General features: G+C 40.2%; 1 protein-coding gene across 1 annotated transcript in view; it reads left to right on the plus strand.

Annotated features, from left to right (window-relative positions):
* LOC139131656 (histamine N-methyltransferase-like) overlaps nucleotides 1–4421 on the plus strand; it is a 10026-nt gene extending 5605 nt beyond the window's left edge. The window contains exons 2-3 of the mRNA XM_070697808.1: nucleotides 204–524; nucleotides 1514–4421. Of these exons, the coding sequence (XP_070553909.1) occupies nucleotides 204–524; nucleotides 1514–1623 (431 nt within the window). The 3' untranslated portion in view covers nucleotides 1624–4421. The remainder of the gene's footprint in view (nucleotides 1–203; nucleotides 525–1513) is intronic.
* The last annotated feature ends 12504 nt before the right edge of the window (nucleotides 4422–16925 follow it).

Consider the following 16925-nt stretch of genomic DNA (forward strand, 5'->3'; position numbering starts at 1 on the left):
TATTTTATTCCGGTTAAAAATACTGAAATGAATACTCATGGCAACATGATTCAAGTCAGTGTTGACGAACTGAAATAAGACCTTCGACTAAAACTTTTGGTGTAACTCTCACCCATTTTACATCCAATAACCGATTGTATGAACAGTGTCTCAGAATTCCTTCAAAGCTTAAATATTGTAAACAGACAAAATTTAATTTACAGGTGAAATTGATTTGATGATGATAACGCATCTGCGAAAGTTATTCCCGAGTATACAGAACGTTGCTATAGAACCAACCCCCGACCTCGCGGATAAATATCGAAGCCTGCTCAAAGAGAGGCAACAATTATTGGAGGGAGTCGAGACAGAATGGCGAGAGCAGACACTAGAGGGCTTTCAAAACTCTTACGGCTCGACAGTTTCCTATCATTTTATAAGTGTCATCAGTTCCTTATACTATGTCGATGATTACAGAGCAAGTCTACGTTATCTGTATGACTTGCTTGAAGATGGAGGCGTCATGATCATCATGATGATTGCAGGTAATTAGAGTAGAACAGATGAACTGCGGTTCCGGCCTGAGATAAATGCTTAGGGGGTAGTGTGTGCTGCGAAAGTGAAAGACTTAAAGTTTTGCTCAAACTTTCCTAAATGAAACTTTCAACCATTCTCTTAATCAACAATATAAATCAGGGGTCAGCGTGCAAAGTTTCGAACTGTCGATACAATTACTGGACATTTTGCAATATTTGAAATACAAAATGGCGACCATCCCTGTGTTAACTCTATGGAGTAAAACAAAACTTACGATTTTCAAAAAACTAAGTGAAAGTTTTTCTTTCCCCAAGAGCTCTAGAATGAGCCCCCAGAAATGGTAGAATTGTTCAAATTTGAGAGTCCGAATATCTGTGCCCGAGACCTGTTCTAACCAATCTGATTAAAATTAGATGTAGAGTACGGCGACGTCTACTTATGCGTACGCGGTATTCTCTTGCAGTCTGTAGTGAGAGGCGACAGCAAGAGAATACTGTGAACGCAAAGTAGACGTCGCCGTATTCTACATCTGATTTTAATCAGATTGTGTTCTAACTTAATGTAAATTAAAATATACATACAGAAACTGATAACTCTCCTTGTTTGAAAAAGAAGAATTAATTCGATATGCTATTCTTTATCTCGTTATTTGACGTAACATAGTATAACTTCGAATTTAGAGCATAGATCAAGAAGGCATTGAATGTGTCACAGGGTGCGACACAAAATTCCGTCTTGAAAGGACCTGTCAATATCAGAGACAATATAAACTCGCGATAACGCAAGAGAAATTTCCGAATATTCGTTTTAGAGCGAAGCAATAATTCGAACAGCAAACCCATGATCATATCCATGCATTAATAGTATGATGTCAAATGTTATGAGAAAAGACTGTCCTCTGCAACTACAATAATTGTCCTTATTGATCTACTATAAAGACCAATTAGAAGTAACATTGGAAACATTAATTTAAAAATATCAATATTCTTTTCTGCAGACGACAGTGGATTTGCCAGACTTTGGAGGAAATTACCATATCTGGAAGACAGTCGCATGAAATACATAAATCAGAGCATGTACGCAAAGCTTTGGATGATATGGGAGTGAAGTACCAGTCCCTCCGCCAACGGTCTCGTGCTGTAGCAACCGAATGTTTCAAGGCAGACTCGGAGGATGGAAATTTAGCGTTGGATTTCCTAACCCACGTGTTGCATTTCGGAAGACAGCGCCACCTGAGCTACAAAAGGAAGTGCTCGATTGTCTGGAAACCGACTGCTGCGATCCCCGTAATGAAGATGGGGAGATACTATTCAACACCGACAGGGACACCATCATCGTTCAAAAGCCTGCACACTAGTTACTAATGGTATTCGCACATCTGCATTATAGCTTGTAATGCCTTATCAGGCGAAGAGGAGTCCCTCCGTTAGAAAATAAGTGTATTCAGCTCGAAATTTTAAAATTACTTGTCCTATTGTCAAACAAGACACTAGTTATGGAACCTGCAATTGTGTATGGATATCTGAATGTTTTCATGTACTTACTAATCATATGATGTAAATGTATGGCCATAATTGTACAAACAATCAAAAATGCGTATGTTGTTGGTACTCATAAAAACAGACACCATGATTAAGAATGTGAGAACAAAAGTGAAGTTTCCCATAGGGCGTTTCCTTTTGCCGTTTCTAATTGGGTAACCTTCTCCAACATGTTTTGTTTTGTTTATTTATTTATTTGTTTGTTTGTTTGTTCTTCTCTTTTCCAACGCCTGCGTCTGCGGAAGTGTGTCATAAACTACGGAGTATGTAGATTGAAGTTCTGGTATAGGCATTTCAGAAATTATGTAAAGTCTGAACGTCCCTGGAAAAGATATGAAGCATTTGTTTGCTTATTTGAACACGGCAAAAATATATGAATGGTATTTTCAACGAAGACGTAGCTAGTAATATTTAATACTGGACGATTACGCCAATTACGTCAGCGTTTACCGCTCTCTGTAAGTCCTTCTGGATAACTATCAATGGGAGTTACATTTCGATTATCGTATTAACCATGGCGAACATGGTATCGTGTCACATTTTCGCGTAAACTAGGACCCCAATCAACTTATCATCGCATGTGCAGAAGATATATCGACGTGACATCATGGTTTTTATCTTTAATGATATCGACGTAAGGATTTAAGGTCACATCGAAATAAACTCAAGCGTCTGCACATTATTTTAGAAATTTGCATTCAACTCAATTAGCACTTTGATGCTGGCCTCGCCGATCTACCTCAGTGATTAGCCGATTTCTACAACCATTAATAATCAAGGCTAGTCAGTGATCCACATTATTTTCTTTGATTTTCTCACGAAACGAACAGGACGCCGACATTTAAGCTTGCGAATTCCGGGATATGCCAATGTGTTCAAATTATCCGAAATGTGACTGGTCAGACATTGTTTCCACGTCGACACATACAACAATTTTGTATTTATATATTGGCCAAACTCGATAAAAATCTCAACACACGCCCGCTTTTGACGATCTGTGACTCCGTATCAAACCTAAGGTCATCACATGAGTCACTTTGATCATTCTCATCATCAGATTTAAGGCCAAAAAAAAAAAAGAAATGTTTTGGTCAGCGCGCGCGTCACTTGAACAACAGCGCGTCACCCTTTTTTTTCCTGGTTTGAGGCCGGCGGCTGTGGCAAACTACATACTGATTACTATAACACCAAACCAAAACGGCTGAAATGAAAGAAAATTCTTTGGGGCACATGATCAGTGACTGCATGAACAGTTTAAATGTTACTATATTGATAAAACTACAAAACTCAGTGTTATCCCCAGGCCATAGCGGTCCCGCTACGCTTTCGCCCCCCCCCCCCCCCCCCGCTAGCGCTACGCTTTAAAATATTCCCGCCATCCTTTAGTTCACACGCTCTGCGTAGCTACCAGCTGATGCATGCATTGTCTACACATAAGCGCTCACTGCAACTTTTAACCTGGTGAAAGAGTGGAAGGTGTGAAGTATGGTATGCATCAGATAAGTTGTCCGGAAGTGTTGAGAGGAACGTTAAAACAATAGAAGAATCGGCTGGGTTGTTCACAAATTTTCATTCCAGAACGACTACTACGACCAACAAAGCTGCAGTGCAGTATACATCGCGGACAAGTGTTCACAGAGGTAGCGGTGTAGCACTAGCAGGGCCTTTGATCACATTCCCATGCTTTGATCAACGAAATGGACCGCAAAAGAAACAAGAGTTGACTGGTGAGGTTGATTATGATTGTACAATGATGAGTTTTGTCTGAGTACGATCACGATCGCGATCGAGTTCACTTTGCATAAATTTCAATATGGCGGCGGCCATGTTGGTCGACAGGTTTATAACGTGTTGACATTGATCCTGGCGTCGCGTGTGGTTCCACTCTGCAGACTCTGACACGTTCTCTGAAAGATTTTACACCTGATTTTCGAGGGATTCTAGTTGTACTTAGTTCATGTCTTGTGATCATCTTGGTGGTATTTTTAAAATCAAGAATCGAACGACGATGTTCAGTGGAAGTAGAAGTTATGCGGGGGGGGGGGGGGGGGGGGGCGCTGGTTGAAATCTATCCCCGTGATGAAAAATTATTCGCGGTGTTTGTCGTTCAAAAATGATATAAAAATCAATTGCATTTGAATTGTGTAAAGCTTAAATTTGTGAATTTTCCTCTTTGTTGGCAAGTTTTGACAATTTATTAGCAATAGGCCTATAGGCCTATGTATTAATGAAACTCCAATCAGACGAACCATTTCTTGCTCTCAAAGTTTCAATCTGAATCTTTTGTTTTAATTGCAATTGTAATTACAATACTGTGATGATTTATTTAAGTGTAATAAAGAGTTTCCATGATGTTCAAACTGCACACTTGTGTGTTACCATTGCATTTTGTTGTGAGTGTACATGTATGTGTGGATGCATGTGCAAGCTTACATCCATATGCAAATATAAATTAATGATATGCAAATGATTATGCAAATAGCCGCTAAGCTTTGGCGCTTTAACTGACCCTGCTCGCTCCCTTGAGGAGGAGGAAAAAAAAAAAAAAAAAAAAAAAAAGCCGCGTCGCCGCACCATTTTTTAAGAAAGGCCTGACCAGAAACATTTCTTTTTTTTTTTTTGGCCTAGCAATAATGCACCCCTCCCGGCTCATAATGGACGAAAGCAAACTTTGCACGACATAATGTACGAGGCGAAGCCGAGTACATTATGGAGTGCAAAGTTTGCTTGAGTCCATTATGGGCCGGGAGGGGGTGCATTATTGCTATTATTTTATAGTTGGCAATGCCAGTGAATTTGTAGTTGTAGAAAGCGAATAAAAAAGGAAATTTTAAATGAGTTTGAAGCCAGCGCAGTGAGCGTCGTCCTGCATGATCGGCCCTGACTCTGTACATATTACATGCACTCCACACTGCACAGTGCACTGCACTGAACACGCACGTTCAGCACAAAAAAGGACCAGCACTTTCACGGTTCATTTTGAATTGAAAAAGCTGTATTTTCGAGGGAAATGAAAAGTAACTGCATCCCTACCGTCTATATCAAACTTGAAACATCACCTTAAAATATCATGCCATTCAAAAAATCGACACGGTGAAATGCCAGAGATGAAGAAAACGGAATGTTCATGCATCGACATCAGCATGATCAGCGAGCTGCATGCCATGGTATCAGCTGATCAATTCTTGACCGCGGACATCCGGGAACTTGCGGGTTTTCACGTCATTTTTGCGTCACACTGCCGTGAGAACAAAATAATGGAGTGTGGATTTTTCAACCTTTACACCAGTATTCAAAGTTTCAACATTATGTCAATGATAAACACTAAGCTCTGTCCTTTGTCACATAATTTCTGCATTGTTCACTGTCCTGTATAGTCAAATCCCAATTCACCTCACTTGCGTGCGTGAGGTGAAAGTGACGTCACTCCGCGGTCAAGAATACGATCGTATTATGTCGCTAGTAGTACAGCATTCATTGCAAACGATATCAACAGAGTTCAACATTGTTATTCAAATGTTTATATTTCAATAATAACTGTGTCTATAAATTTAATTTTCGATGGCTCCTTGAGAAGAGCTATTTTATTTCGGCGAACGACAGAACTTGACGTAAACGGGTGCTTGAAAGGTACAGTTGACAAACATACTAGAGGGTTTCAGTACCGTCGCGATATCGAGAACAAGGCAAGGTAAAATCACAGACATGGAGAAAAAAACGATGAATGAAAGTTGTCTCCGATTACAGTCAGTGCATCAGAATTAGGTGGCCGAGATGTTAGATCAACGGAGAGTCCACGGTCGTCATGATTGTTGGTAGTAGCTGACCTTGGACCGAGACTTTGAATGGCTCCGTAGTAATTTCCGTAGACACTTCCGGTCAAGGTTGATGACAGCAAGCTGCCGTTGTTGGCCCGTTTACGGCTGGTTCGAGTAGCCTTTCACGCTTGCATCGTTTACATGGCCACTGACATACATTTAAAATATGCCATGTGTCAAACCCAGTATCGTCTAGGAGTTTGCAAACGTACTGAGTTCTGTTTCACATACCAAGCGAACCATGTTGTAAACAAACGTAGTACTACAACCAGCGTATCGGACGGGGACTGCATGCTGAGCGCCAGCCAGACAGACTGCAAGTGCGTGCGTGAGGACTCAAAAAATGTAATAAATCGTACAGTAAGACATTACTATCAATATTGTGAACCATTGCCAAGATTTATAGTTTTGTGTATTACATGGTTTATCCGATATTTCCCTCTTTTAAATGCGCAGTCCTATTTTCGTTTTCCAAAAAAAAACTTGCTCGCTGTGGGGCCGCAGTGCTGAATAATGGACTACATTATCAGTAATAATGTATGGATATGACGTCACAAAATTCACTGGTATTGACAAAGCTATAATATAATGAATCATAATGAATCTCTGTATTTTCCATGCAAGAAAGACAAAAGTATCTTCTGTACAGACTCCAGGAGGGCGTCTCATAAGCAAGTTTTCAGTAAGTGTGCTGCAGTTGGTTTTTGGTCAGACATAAATCTTTGCGATGAACCGCGCACTGGTGGCTCGACCAAAAACATAATACAATGAAGTTGGAATACCAGAAAATGTTCAATGCAAGCACGTATAGAATCTGTTCATAATAGAAAACTAGCGCCAGATTTTCAAGGTCGCTGAGGTCTCCATTCAGATACAGTCGTACAAACACTTCTGTATCAGAAGATTAATGATTGTATGCCATAACGCGATACTACAGGACTATGTGAACCCTATTAGGTCTTTCCTCAGCAAAGCAAGGATACTGCACACGGCTGCCACTTTACTGTAACAATTCCTCACCCACGTAGACCTAGATAACCCTCGCGTACTGTTATGACAGTGTTCAGTATTTCAGATGTCAGTAACAGATTTAAAAGGGCGGTTTACAGAAGCGAAGTTGGTTAAAGGCTCCAACTTCTTGACAACAAGCCTCTCATTTTCAAGTCATCAGGGGAGTGGTTTAAGAGAATGGGTGTGTGTGACTGTCTTCTCGCAGCTGTGTCGCCTTACTGCTTCATAAATATGCCATCCTTTGGTTCAATATAATCATAGCGACACAGAAGAGATTTATGGTGTTTGGCTTTGGGGGCACCTTCTCGTGGCATGTTACGCACGAAGAACGTGAAAATCGTAAACACAATTGGAACTATTTTGTGATTATAAGATCTTGAGCATTTTGTTGTAATCTATTTAAAAATCACGAATCTAACAGTGTTTTTGTGTGAAGACGAGGGCAAATTTTATAAATTATTGATAATTGCACAATCATCAAATACATCTATAACAAATTTTACATTTTTGTCTAGCTTTTCGCACTCTCAGGAAAGGAGAACCCATTAAATGTAACTGATTTGTCAATTTTGTTTAGGTTTAAGTGAAAATACAAATTTCCTTCCAAGGCTGATTTGTAGGCATTTGCTTTTCTCACCGAACGATGCATGATAAAATTTTAAATTTTCGATGGTAAAATGGCCTTCTACCTCTACCCAAATCAGTTCTGTTGTAGTGTATGTTTTTTTGGTGATCTCTCTTTGAAATGATTTCGTAGATGTTACCAAAATGACTTGTACATTTATTTATTTCATATACAAGGAAATGAGACCTGGTAAATTTGATAAAACTACCATTTTCTTGTGCTTGTGCTAATTAATGCTGGAAACATTTAAAAAATCACTGAACTATTTCAGCCCTTCTATTAAAAATGAACTCTTTTTGGTAGTTGCAAAGAAATGTAATCAATATCATCTGTCTGTTGAAACCTTAAAATATTAAGGGCAAAACCAACAGTTTTTGTCTGGAATGTTTAGGGACTGTGCAGAGATGTCTTTGCAGCTTTCAGGGACCACTCCGATGAGAGCCTAAATCTTTTAGAGACCACACTGACATGACCTTGAAACTTTCAGGGACCACCCAGATGAGTCCTTGAAACTTTTAGGGACCACCCAGATGTGACCCTGAATCGTTCAAGGACTATCCTGGTGTGACATCGAAACTTTCAGGGACCACCCGGATGAGTCCTTGAAACTTTCAGGGACCACCCAGATGAGTCCTTGAAACTTTCAGGGACCACCCAGATGTGACCCTGAATCGTTCAAGGACTATCCTGGTGTGACATCGAAACTTTCAGGGACCACCCGGATGAGTCCTTGAAACTTTCAGGGACCACCCAGATGAGTCCTTGAAACTTTCAGGGACCACCCAGATGTGACCCTGAATCGCTCAAGGACTATCCTGGTGTGACCTCGAAACTTTCAGGGACCACCTGGATGAGTCCTTGAAACTTTCAGGGACCACCCAGATGAGACCCTGAACCTTTCAAGGACTTATCCTGATGTGACCTTCAGACTATCCTGATGTGACCTTCACTCGTCAGCTTGTGCATTCACAAGCATTACTTGGTAAAGCTGATAGGCAGACGAATCACTGAAAAGATTTGGTCCAACTTCCTGCACATACAGCGTCAATATTCATGACGGTCGAAGTTAAGATTATGTAATGGCTTAACACAGCATCCTCATCGCTCCCATGTGTGACTGGTCGACCGGCTCCAAAACACGTCTTTGCATATTTATCACGCGACGAGATCTACAAGGCATGTTCTTCCCGGCATAAATGTGATAAACTGGGCAGTGGCTGAACCTTCAGTCGACTTAGACGAGCAAGGCTTGATGATTAATGGTAATTTACTCGCTTGTTGAAGTATGCTGTTACTAGCCGACGCGCCGCTGGTCTGAACAGTAAACAATTAATTATTCGCAAACAATCAGTTCATAATGGCACATTCCATTTTAACCTACAGGGACATTTAGGGTTGTGCGATTGTGTAAGGTCCCGGGTAAGGTACATGTTGCTCTTTTATGCTGTAAAGTTTCCCCACTATTTAAAATACTATGGTTGTATGTTACAGTCTTCATGATTAATTTGGAGATATAGTCAATGATACTTTTGAATCGTACACCAACTAATATGGTCCTTGCTAATTTACATAGTAAAGGTCATGGGTCACATTGTTGTGAGGCTCTGCATTGTTTCATGTCGAGTGTGTAAACGGCGTGATGTTCGACTGAATTTTGACTACTGCACTAATTCCTTCGTCGGGAAAGGTTGCCGATTCTGAATGTAGGACGTCCATTACCCCAATTATTTAATGACAGGACTACATGGAAAGCAACGGAATACTGGATATCTCCGACGAATTTGATGTCTGTTACCACGGTCCTTTGTGGAGTGACACTGGCAGTGCTGTTCCCGATCTCGACAATGATGTCAGCAACTGTGATTGTAGAGTGAACATGACTAAGACTATGAGTCCTTGAAACTTTCAGAGACCAGCCTGAGGTGTCCCCGAATCTTTGAAGGACTATCCTATAGAATGTTACCTTGAATCTTTCAAAAACCGCCATTGCAAGACGAGTCTTTGAAACATTCAAGGACCACCCTGATGTGTCCCTGGATCTTTTAGAGACCACTCTGATGTGACCTTGAAACTTCCAGGGACCACCTGGATGAGTCCTTGAAACTTTGAGGGACCACCCGGATGAGTCCTTGAAACTTTCAGGGACCAACCTGAGGTGCCCCTGAATTTTTCAAGGACTATCCTAATGTGACCTTGAAACTTTCAGGGACCACCCAGATGAGTCCTTGAAACTTTCGGGGATCACCCTGATGTGTCCCTTAATCTTTTTTAAGGGACGACTTAGATATGACCCCTAAACATTTTTAAGGACTGGCCTAGAGAGGCACTTTGAAATAGTAAAGAACCAATCAGATATGATTCCGAAACCTCCAAATGCATCCAGGTCTTCTAAACAATACAGCAATCATCAAGTTTTGACCTCTAATCTTGACATTTTCAAAAATGTGTATCAATGAGATGAATTATCCTTAAAAAATTGTCAAAAAGGATAAATTTACAATTTTTGAAAAGCAGATGGCTTTAAATACTACAATTTTTAAATACTACTTTAACATTTAATTCAATAATTACAGTTTTGATGTTTTCACTAGAAAAATTGATAATTACTAAATGCTTTGAGTAAACCCTCTCTTAGAGAGCACATTCTGTGACTTTTACTGTTCATCTTATAATCACAAAATAGTTCCATTGTGTTCGTAGAAGAAAGCTATAGATCAGGCTTGTTACAGGTAATTGAAGTTTCTTTGTGTTCGCTAGTAGCGAATGATGTCCCAAGGGAAACCGCTTTGTTGTCGGCACAAATGAAAGGCCAGTTCCCTGGGCAACCACGAACTTATTTAAAGGTGAATTACGGGAGTTGGTGAAAAAACATCCGGCGTAGTTTTTGAAAGATACATGACTAACACTTGCAAGCTCGCATGCACCGCTTTGAACAATTACACGGCATTTCAAAGCACATGACCCGTTGTACGTGCAGGTTAACGGTTCTGAAGCCGATGTTATTACAGAACTTGTTTTCGTCATGTAGTTACCCGTTTAATGAGCCCCCTCACAATACCGGCGAACCGCAATCTGTCCTCGATGACCTGATGAACTCTGGACCATTTCATGACGTGGATGTTTGCCAGACACCAACCGCTGGTATTGCGGGGAAACCCACGCAAACAGGAAGACCGATGAGCTCAAACGACTGACAAAATAATTACGGAAAAGAAATTAAAAAGATAACAGAATATGTCCCATTGGCTATGGAAAACAGCGCGAATTCTCTCCACACCTAAAAAGAGATTACACAACTTGTATATCATAACATTTTACACAGTAAATGACAGTGTTACTTTCATTCATAGACAGTAGAGAGGGTCTTCCTCCCTCTACTGTCTTTGCTTCATTAAAACCAAGTATACTTGTTTGTACCAACGGTAAGTTTATTTGTTGAACAGATTATTTCTCCATATCTTCATTTATGAAATTTTTTAAAATTGTCACAAGCTTACCTTATGAGCTGCTATACGAGTTATTCAGTCAGGGCGATTAGCCCCTGCGTTGGTGATCGGTAGAATAAAATTAATGAAGGGATTAGGGATGGTAATTTACAGATATGGACTGTTTTCTTTGCAATACTATGCGGAGATAGCGAGGGTAAAGTATTAGGCACGGACGCTACATAATAAAAAAAGTCGATCACATGACATTTATTGATCATAACTCCTGGACGAACATGGCCTGCAATACCCTGTGATTTGAATTGTTCTTCCGTTTTTAAGATTCAATAATGTAAAATCCCCTAAATATAACCATGCACGTATTCATGGTTACGTAATATTTAACGAACAGCTTGAACTGTGCTATTTTCTGTAAAGCTGCCCATAATATTTTGAATATTTGACGAAATGGTATCTTTTCTCCCAAAAATTACTATAATTTTACTCCAAATACGCAACTAGAAAATATGATTGATTATAAAACGATCAATCTTTAAAATTTTTCATTCCGTGTATGCTAACAGTGACATTGAGGTGGTATTTTAAGGTCAATATTGTAACGATTTAAAGCTTGAATTGAAATAGAGTTTTTACTTCAGAACTGATAATTAAATCACTTCAAAAGTCAATCAAGAGAACATTTTCCCGCGTGAGTCATCATGAGTTTCCGTAAAGATGGAAGAATTGTGCGATTGCATAATATATTAGGTACTATTGATCATGAGAGAAAAGCCGAGAGAGTTTGACCGGTTGACCTCGCTGTTAATTTTATGCAGGAAATTACAATAACAATGCTTGGTCGAATGACGCAGTGCCTTGAGGGTGGGATCGCCAGTGGTATAGAGGGAGGAGTACCTTCCCGATGGTGATAAGTGGTGCGGATTACCGTCGCCTAGGTGACTGGCGTTGCAAATACCTGGACTGAACCCACGCGTGGACTGAACCATTTGGTTTTTTTGGGTGTCGATGGTACTTTGACAATAAAAGTAAAGATGCACAGATATCGAGTTTATTGTCTTGTTTATGAGCGGCCAGTATTTCCAACAGCATGAATTACGTGCATTTGCCCTAGAAGAAATAAATAATTTCGAATAAAACATCGCGAATATAACCACATTCCTTAAGCTCGACGTACCCCAAAGAACCATGAAATCGCCCGACTTTCGATTGAAGAGATGAGTTTTGCCAAACCGCGTATACAGAAAAAGTGGCAGATGACTTTATTTTTAGAATCATAGACAGTATAGCGAGATGTAAAAAATGTGAAAGAGGCTCCCCATCTAACTATCCTAAATGTTTTTGTGTCGAGTTTGTGTTTGATTCGTTTCGAAAATGTGTTCCTACATTCTTATCCGATTGTGTGTGTTAATAAAAATGTTTTTTCGCTTTGGATATTTGTAGAGAAGTTTGGATTAGTGTGTACGGTAATGTTTTGTTTGTGTGGGGAAGCTTATGGCGAGACGCAGCCGGACCTATGTTGTTACAAAAGTTGATAGAGTCGCCTTTGACGCTTGCGTTTCGAAACCCGGTTGTGGTTTCTCATCAGTCGCGGTGTAGATTCTTTCCTTAGTTTGTGTTTGTGAAAATTATTTTAATGCATTTTAGTGGTCTTGCTTTTCGATTAGCGAGGCAAGTATATTAATTTTTGGTCACGTTGTGAGTCCGTTTGGTGGTTCGGTTTGTTTGTTCTATGTTTCTTTACTTCGGTAAATTTTGTTTTGACTGGTGTGTCTTTTAGATTTTTGCGGGTTTGTGAATTTTTAGGCAATAAGTACCACTGGGGGTACGGATTTTATGTTTATTGGATCAAGATACTCACAAGTATCCTGGTTGATGTGCTTGTTCTCGTACATTTTGATTCATAGTTCGTTTACTTTGTTTACTGTTTGTTCTGGCTTGTTGTGTATAATACTGAGTGTTGCGTAATTGCCTTTCGCATTCGAGTACGTAATCGTTTGTGTTGACAATGACGAAAACCCGACCCTTGTCGAGGGTTTTTTTCCCGAAATTTGTCTATTGTTTGCAAGCTGGTTTATCGTGATTCTTTTAGCACGCGACATGTTTTGTTTCCTTGTTTGAAAGGGTATCTCTAGAAGTGCGAGTTTAGCAGCTTCAGATAGCTTTCAAGTTTTGGTGTTTGTTGTTTGTGGAGCCCAATTTGACTTTTCTTTGAATTTGTGTTGTTGCGATTGTTTGTGTCTCACGATGTAGCGTAGTCACATTTTACGACTTTATTTGTTGAAATCCTGAGGTGGTTTTATTCTGTTTGGTTTTGTTGGCGTCCGAATTAATTTTAAGGCCTTTGCCTAGTACTATTTTTCGGAGTTTCATAGTTTGAGCGATGATAGGTTGTTGTTGAATTTCATGTTGTTGTCGGCTTTTCTTTGGAAATAGCTGATTTATTTCCACGGCCATTTTTTCTGTCACGTTATTTTTATGTGTACGATTTTTGTTATTTCTTTTAAGTGTTTGTGTGACAGTTCTATGTCATTTTATGGGGTTTTTTTGGGTAGTTCTCTTTTTGGAGTGTTTGGTGGCCCTGAAAAGGGCCGCTTGGTATGGGTTTTTTTAGCGCTTGGCGCGTTTGTTTTGGCGATGAGCCTATAGCTTTTTATGCTTCTTTTCGCCGATTCGATGTGCTTGGTAAGTAGGTGTTTGCCGCCTTCTTGTCACTGTGTGTGCGTACATGGACAGTCTGCATAGCCCTTGAATGTGGTCTCGATTTTGATCAAACCATGGAGGTACCTCCATGATCAAACTTACAATTTAGGAGTATATATCAAAACTGATAAATGATTTATGTTTTCACATGGGTTCACAAAAAGTTTCGCCCCGGTGTTCATTTTTGGCCCAGGAATTCCATCTACCCACCCTTTACAGAGTAGTAAGCTTACGGGGCAAGTAAATATGGACGCGCCGGTGCGATTCAACGATCAACCTCTATATCGCATCGAAAGTCAACAATTTTACGGCACGGACTATGATTTTATAAGTTTATACACAGTCCCTCGTGGATAGAGAGACTGTGGTTTATATAAAAATTATAAGGCGCGGGGTATTATATATTGACTGATTACTGTAGCTATAGATAGGCTACATTCAGGACGGGCAGCGACGGGCAGTAATTAGTAGGCAAAACCACGGTCCCTCCACAGAGGGACCGTGGCAAAACAGGTGGTTTTCACCGTGGGCAGAACTCGTGCAATGATACTGAACATTAATAGTCAGCCCGTCACCTTGAAGGTAATGCTGTAGGTGAAACAAGTAAGCTTACTTCAAACGCACGATGGTACAAACATTCCTACCTCCATGGTACAAACAACACCACAAGTGAAACGTACACATAGAAATACACGCGTTCCTACGTTGTGCCCACCCGGGCCACGCGATTAAAATACGACTGATACTGCTGGATAGTGTTAATTGGGTCGGTAAACAGTCAACTAATAGTTTAATTGACTACCTGGGTGATTGGCAGGTCGTGTCCAACGACGCATATGCAAAGCAGGCCAAAAGACAAAAGCCCCCAAAGTTATTGACAGCTGGCCAGGGGTCACCATGAATACGTAATGAAGCTTCACTACGCAGAAACTGCGTAGTCAAGCCCTTCTTAAACGGTCAAACTCTCTCGGCATTTTCCGGCATGATGGTTGTACGAGGAATATTTTATCATGATTCAGTGGCACGCGTACGTTATCCGTCATTTTGATTATTATTATTATTATCATACCCAGCTATAGACTAACAATGGCATCATTTTATGAGTGGTATAGCGACATATTGATGACGTCAAAGATGTGTGTACTTATGGAAAAGAGGTCATAGCTTACGTTCTAAAAGGGGCGATAAATTATTTTGGGGGTAAGAGTTAGGAAATGTGTTTGTAAAATGGTGCCCTTATAATTATTGTCCAGTTAGTCTAAGTCAATTGTACCCGTTGTAAGAATCATTGATGGTAGTTTGATATTATATTGTGCACCATTTCAGACCGATGGATATTCTCAATTGATAATATCTTTTTTCATTCGATTCGTATACGCAAACACTGCCCACGAATTAAGTCACTGCGTAATCGTGAAAAGTCATTCAGGAAATAGAGCATGGCATATAATAGTGAGGTCTTATTACTGCAGGGTTCAATCCTTGAGCGTGTATATGAAATATTTTGACGCAACTAGAACTCACTGCAATTGAATCAATTGAAGATTACAGATTATACGAATAAACATCCAATTTGCAGCATTTTATTTTCAGCAATATCATATTGCATTGACTTTACAATAATTGCAAGTTAACAAAATATGTTGCGATTGAAAAAGTGATGACACAAAACGTCACATACATTTGACTTCTTAAACTTAAGTTTAAACCAAAGAAATACAGCGTGAATTGAATAAATCCTTACGTTAAATCAGGAACAACAGGGGAGGTGGAAAAAGGAGATAGCTGAAAGGCGATTAGGCTATCGACAGTTCCTCTTGCCTTTAGTGCCTAAAATACCGATGTAGCCACTGTGGCAGCATCGTCCGCTCGCACGGCTCGTTAGCCAGACAGGAGTCTTCCACTAACCACGCCGTGCGGGATACCCCCACTATTTTGCGTTAAGGAGTTTGATGGAATTAGAAAATCAGGCGGACCAATCAGAGCACGCGTTACACTCAAAGAGAAAACCACGCCTACCTTCCAAACGCCGACCACCGCACTATTTGTGCACAGCTTTTCTCTCGATTTACTTACTGGTTTACTAGACTTGGTTCAAGTGCGTGATTGTGAACATGTGACTTGTGTGAACGTCTCGAATGCAATGATCTGTGTTCTGTTTTCATGTGAAATGTGTGAGTAGGATTATGTGAACGCGTTGAGTGGGGTGAACGCGATACAGGGGAGTTTTACGCGGCACAAACTAACTCACTACTGCTGTAGCTGCACAGACTAAATAAGACTAAAAACGCGTTCGATCGCTACCAAATTTTACACGAGGAACTTTTACAAATCATTTTATTTTTTGAAAATTCACCGACTTGAACCAAGTCTCTGGTTTACCTTCGTCCTGTGACACCCTAATGGCTCAAACGGAGATTAAGGAGTGGGAAGGCAATCTTGCCCGAGTTTAATACAGGATTTGATTGTCATGCATGGAAATCTTACTGCGTGGTGGGGATAAAGTTACGGGCATTAGATATCTCCCAAAGAAAAAAAATCGACGAATAAATATGGCGATAGTGCAGAAGATGACTTTGAAAAAACTGACGCTTGTAATCTATGAAAAATTCACCGATGAGCAAGCTTATATTGCTTGCTGACGCTTGTAGTCAATGAAAAATTCACCAATGAGTATATTGCTTGCTGTGATGATAGGTCAATTTTTTTTGAACAACACCCAAACAAAATCCGGTTCTTTAATTTCCAGTTGTAGCATATTTCACAAAGTCCTAGTCCACGTTTTCGAGCCACGCTTCCAGTTGTTTCTCCCGCGGCGTGTCGATGTTCTGTTCTGGTAAATCCTGTTCATCGTCTCACAATGTTTACAATTTTCCGAAGATATGAACAACAGAATAGCTGCCGGCCGCGCCAGTTGACAGGACAACAATGTCTGAACAACGTCTGAGTAATGGGTTTATCGTGAAATTTTGAGGTCAAAATTGGAGGAGTGGTTTAACAGAGTTACTTCGGCGGGTAGAACTTTTCTATTTCGCGCCACGATCTTTTGAGTTTGGCGGGTTGATGTTTTCACCTTACAAGTTGAGCGACGGGAATATCTTGCGGTACGACGCGCTGGCGGCTGGGCTTTTGTTTTAACGTTTTGAACACATCAGTGATTTCAGCAGTAGATATTCAGTAGCATGAAATGTAAACAGCGACCACGAATACTTGTAAATGTAACACCGAGAAAAAAGTGGGACAAGACCTATACAACTACATTCGCTGT

This window comes from Ptychodera flava, chromosome 4 (assembly GCF_041260155.1).
Source record: "Ptychodera flava strain L36383 chromosome 4, AS_Pfla_20210202, whole genome shotgun sequence".
NCBI classification, from domain to species: domain Eukaryota; kingdom Metazoa; phylum Hemichordata; class Enteropneusta; family Ptychoderidae; genus Ptychodera; species Ptychodera flava.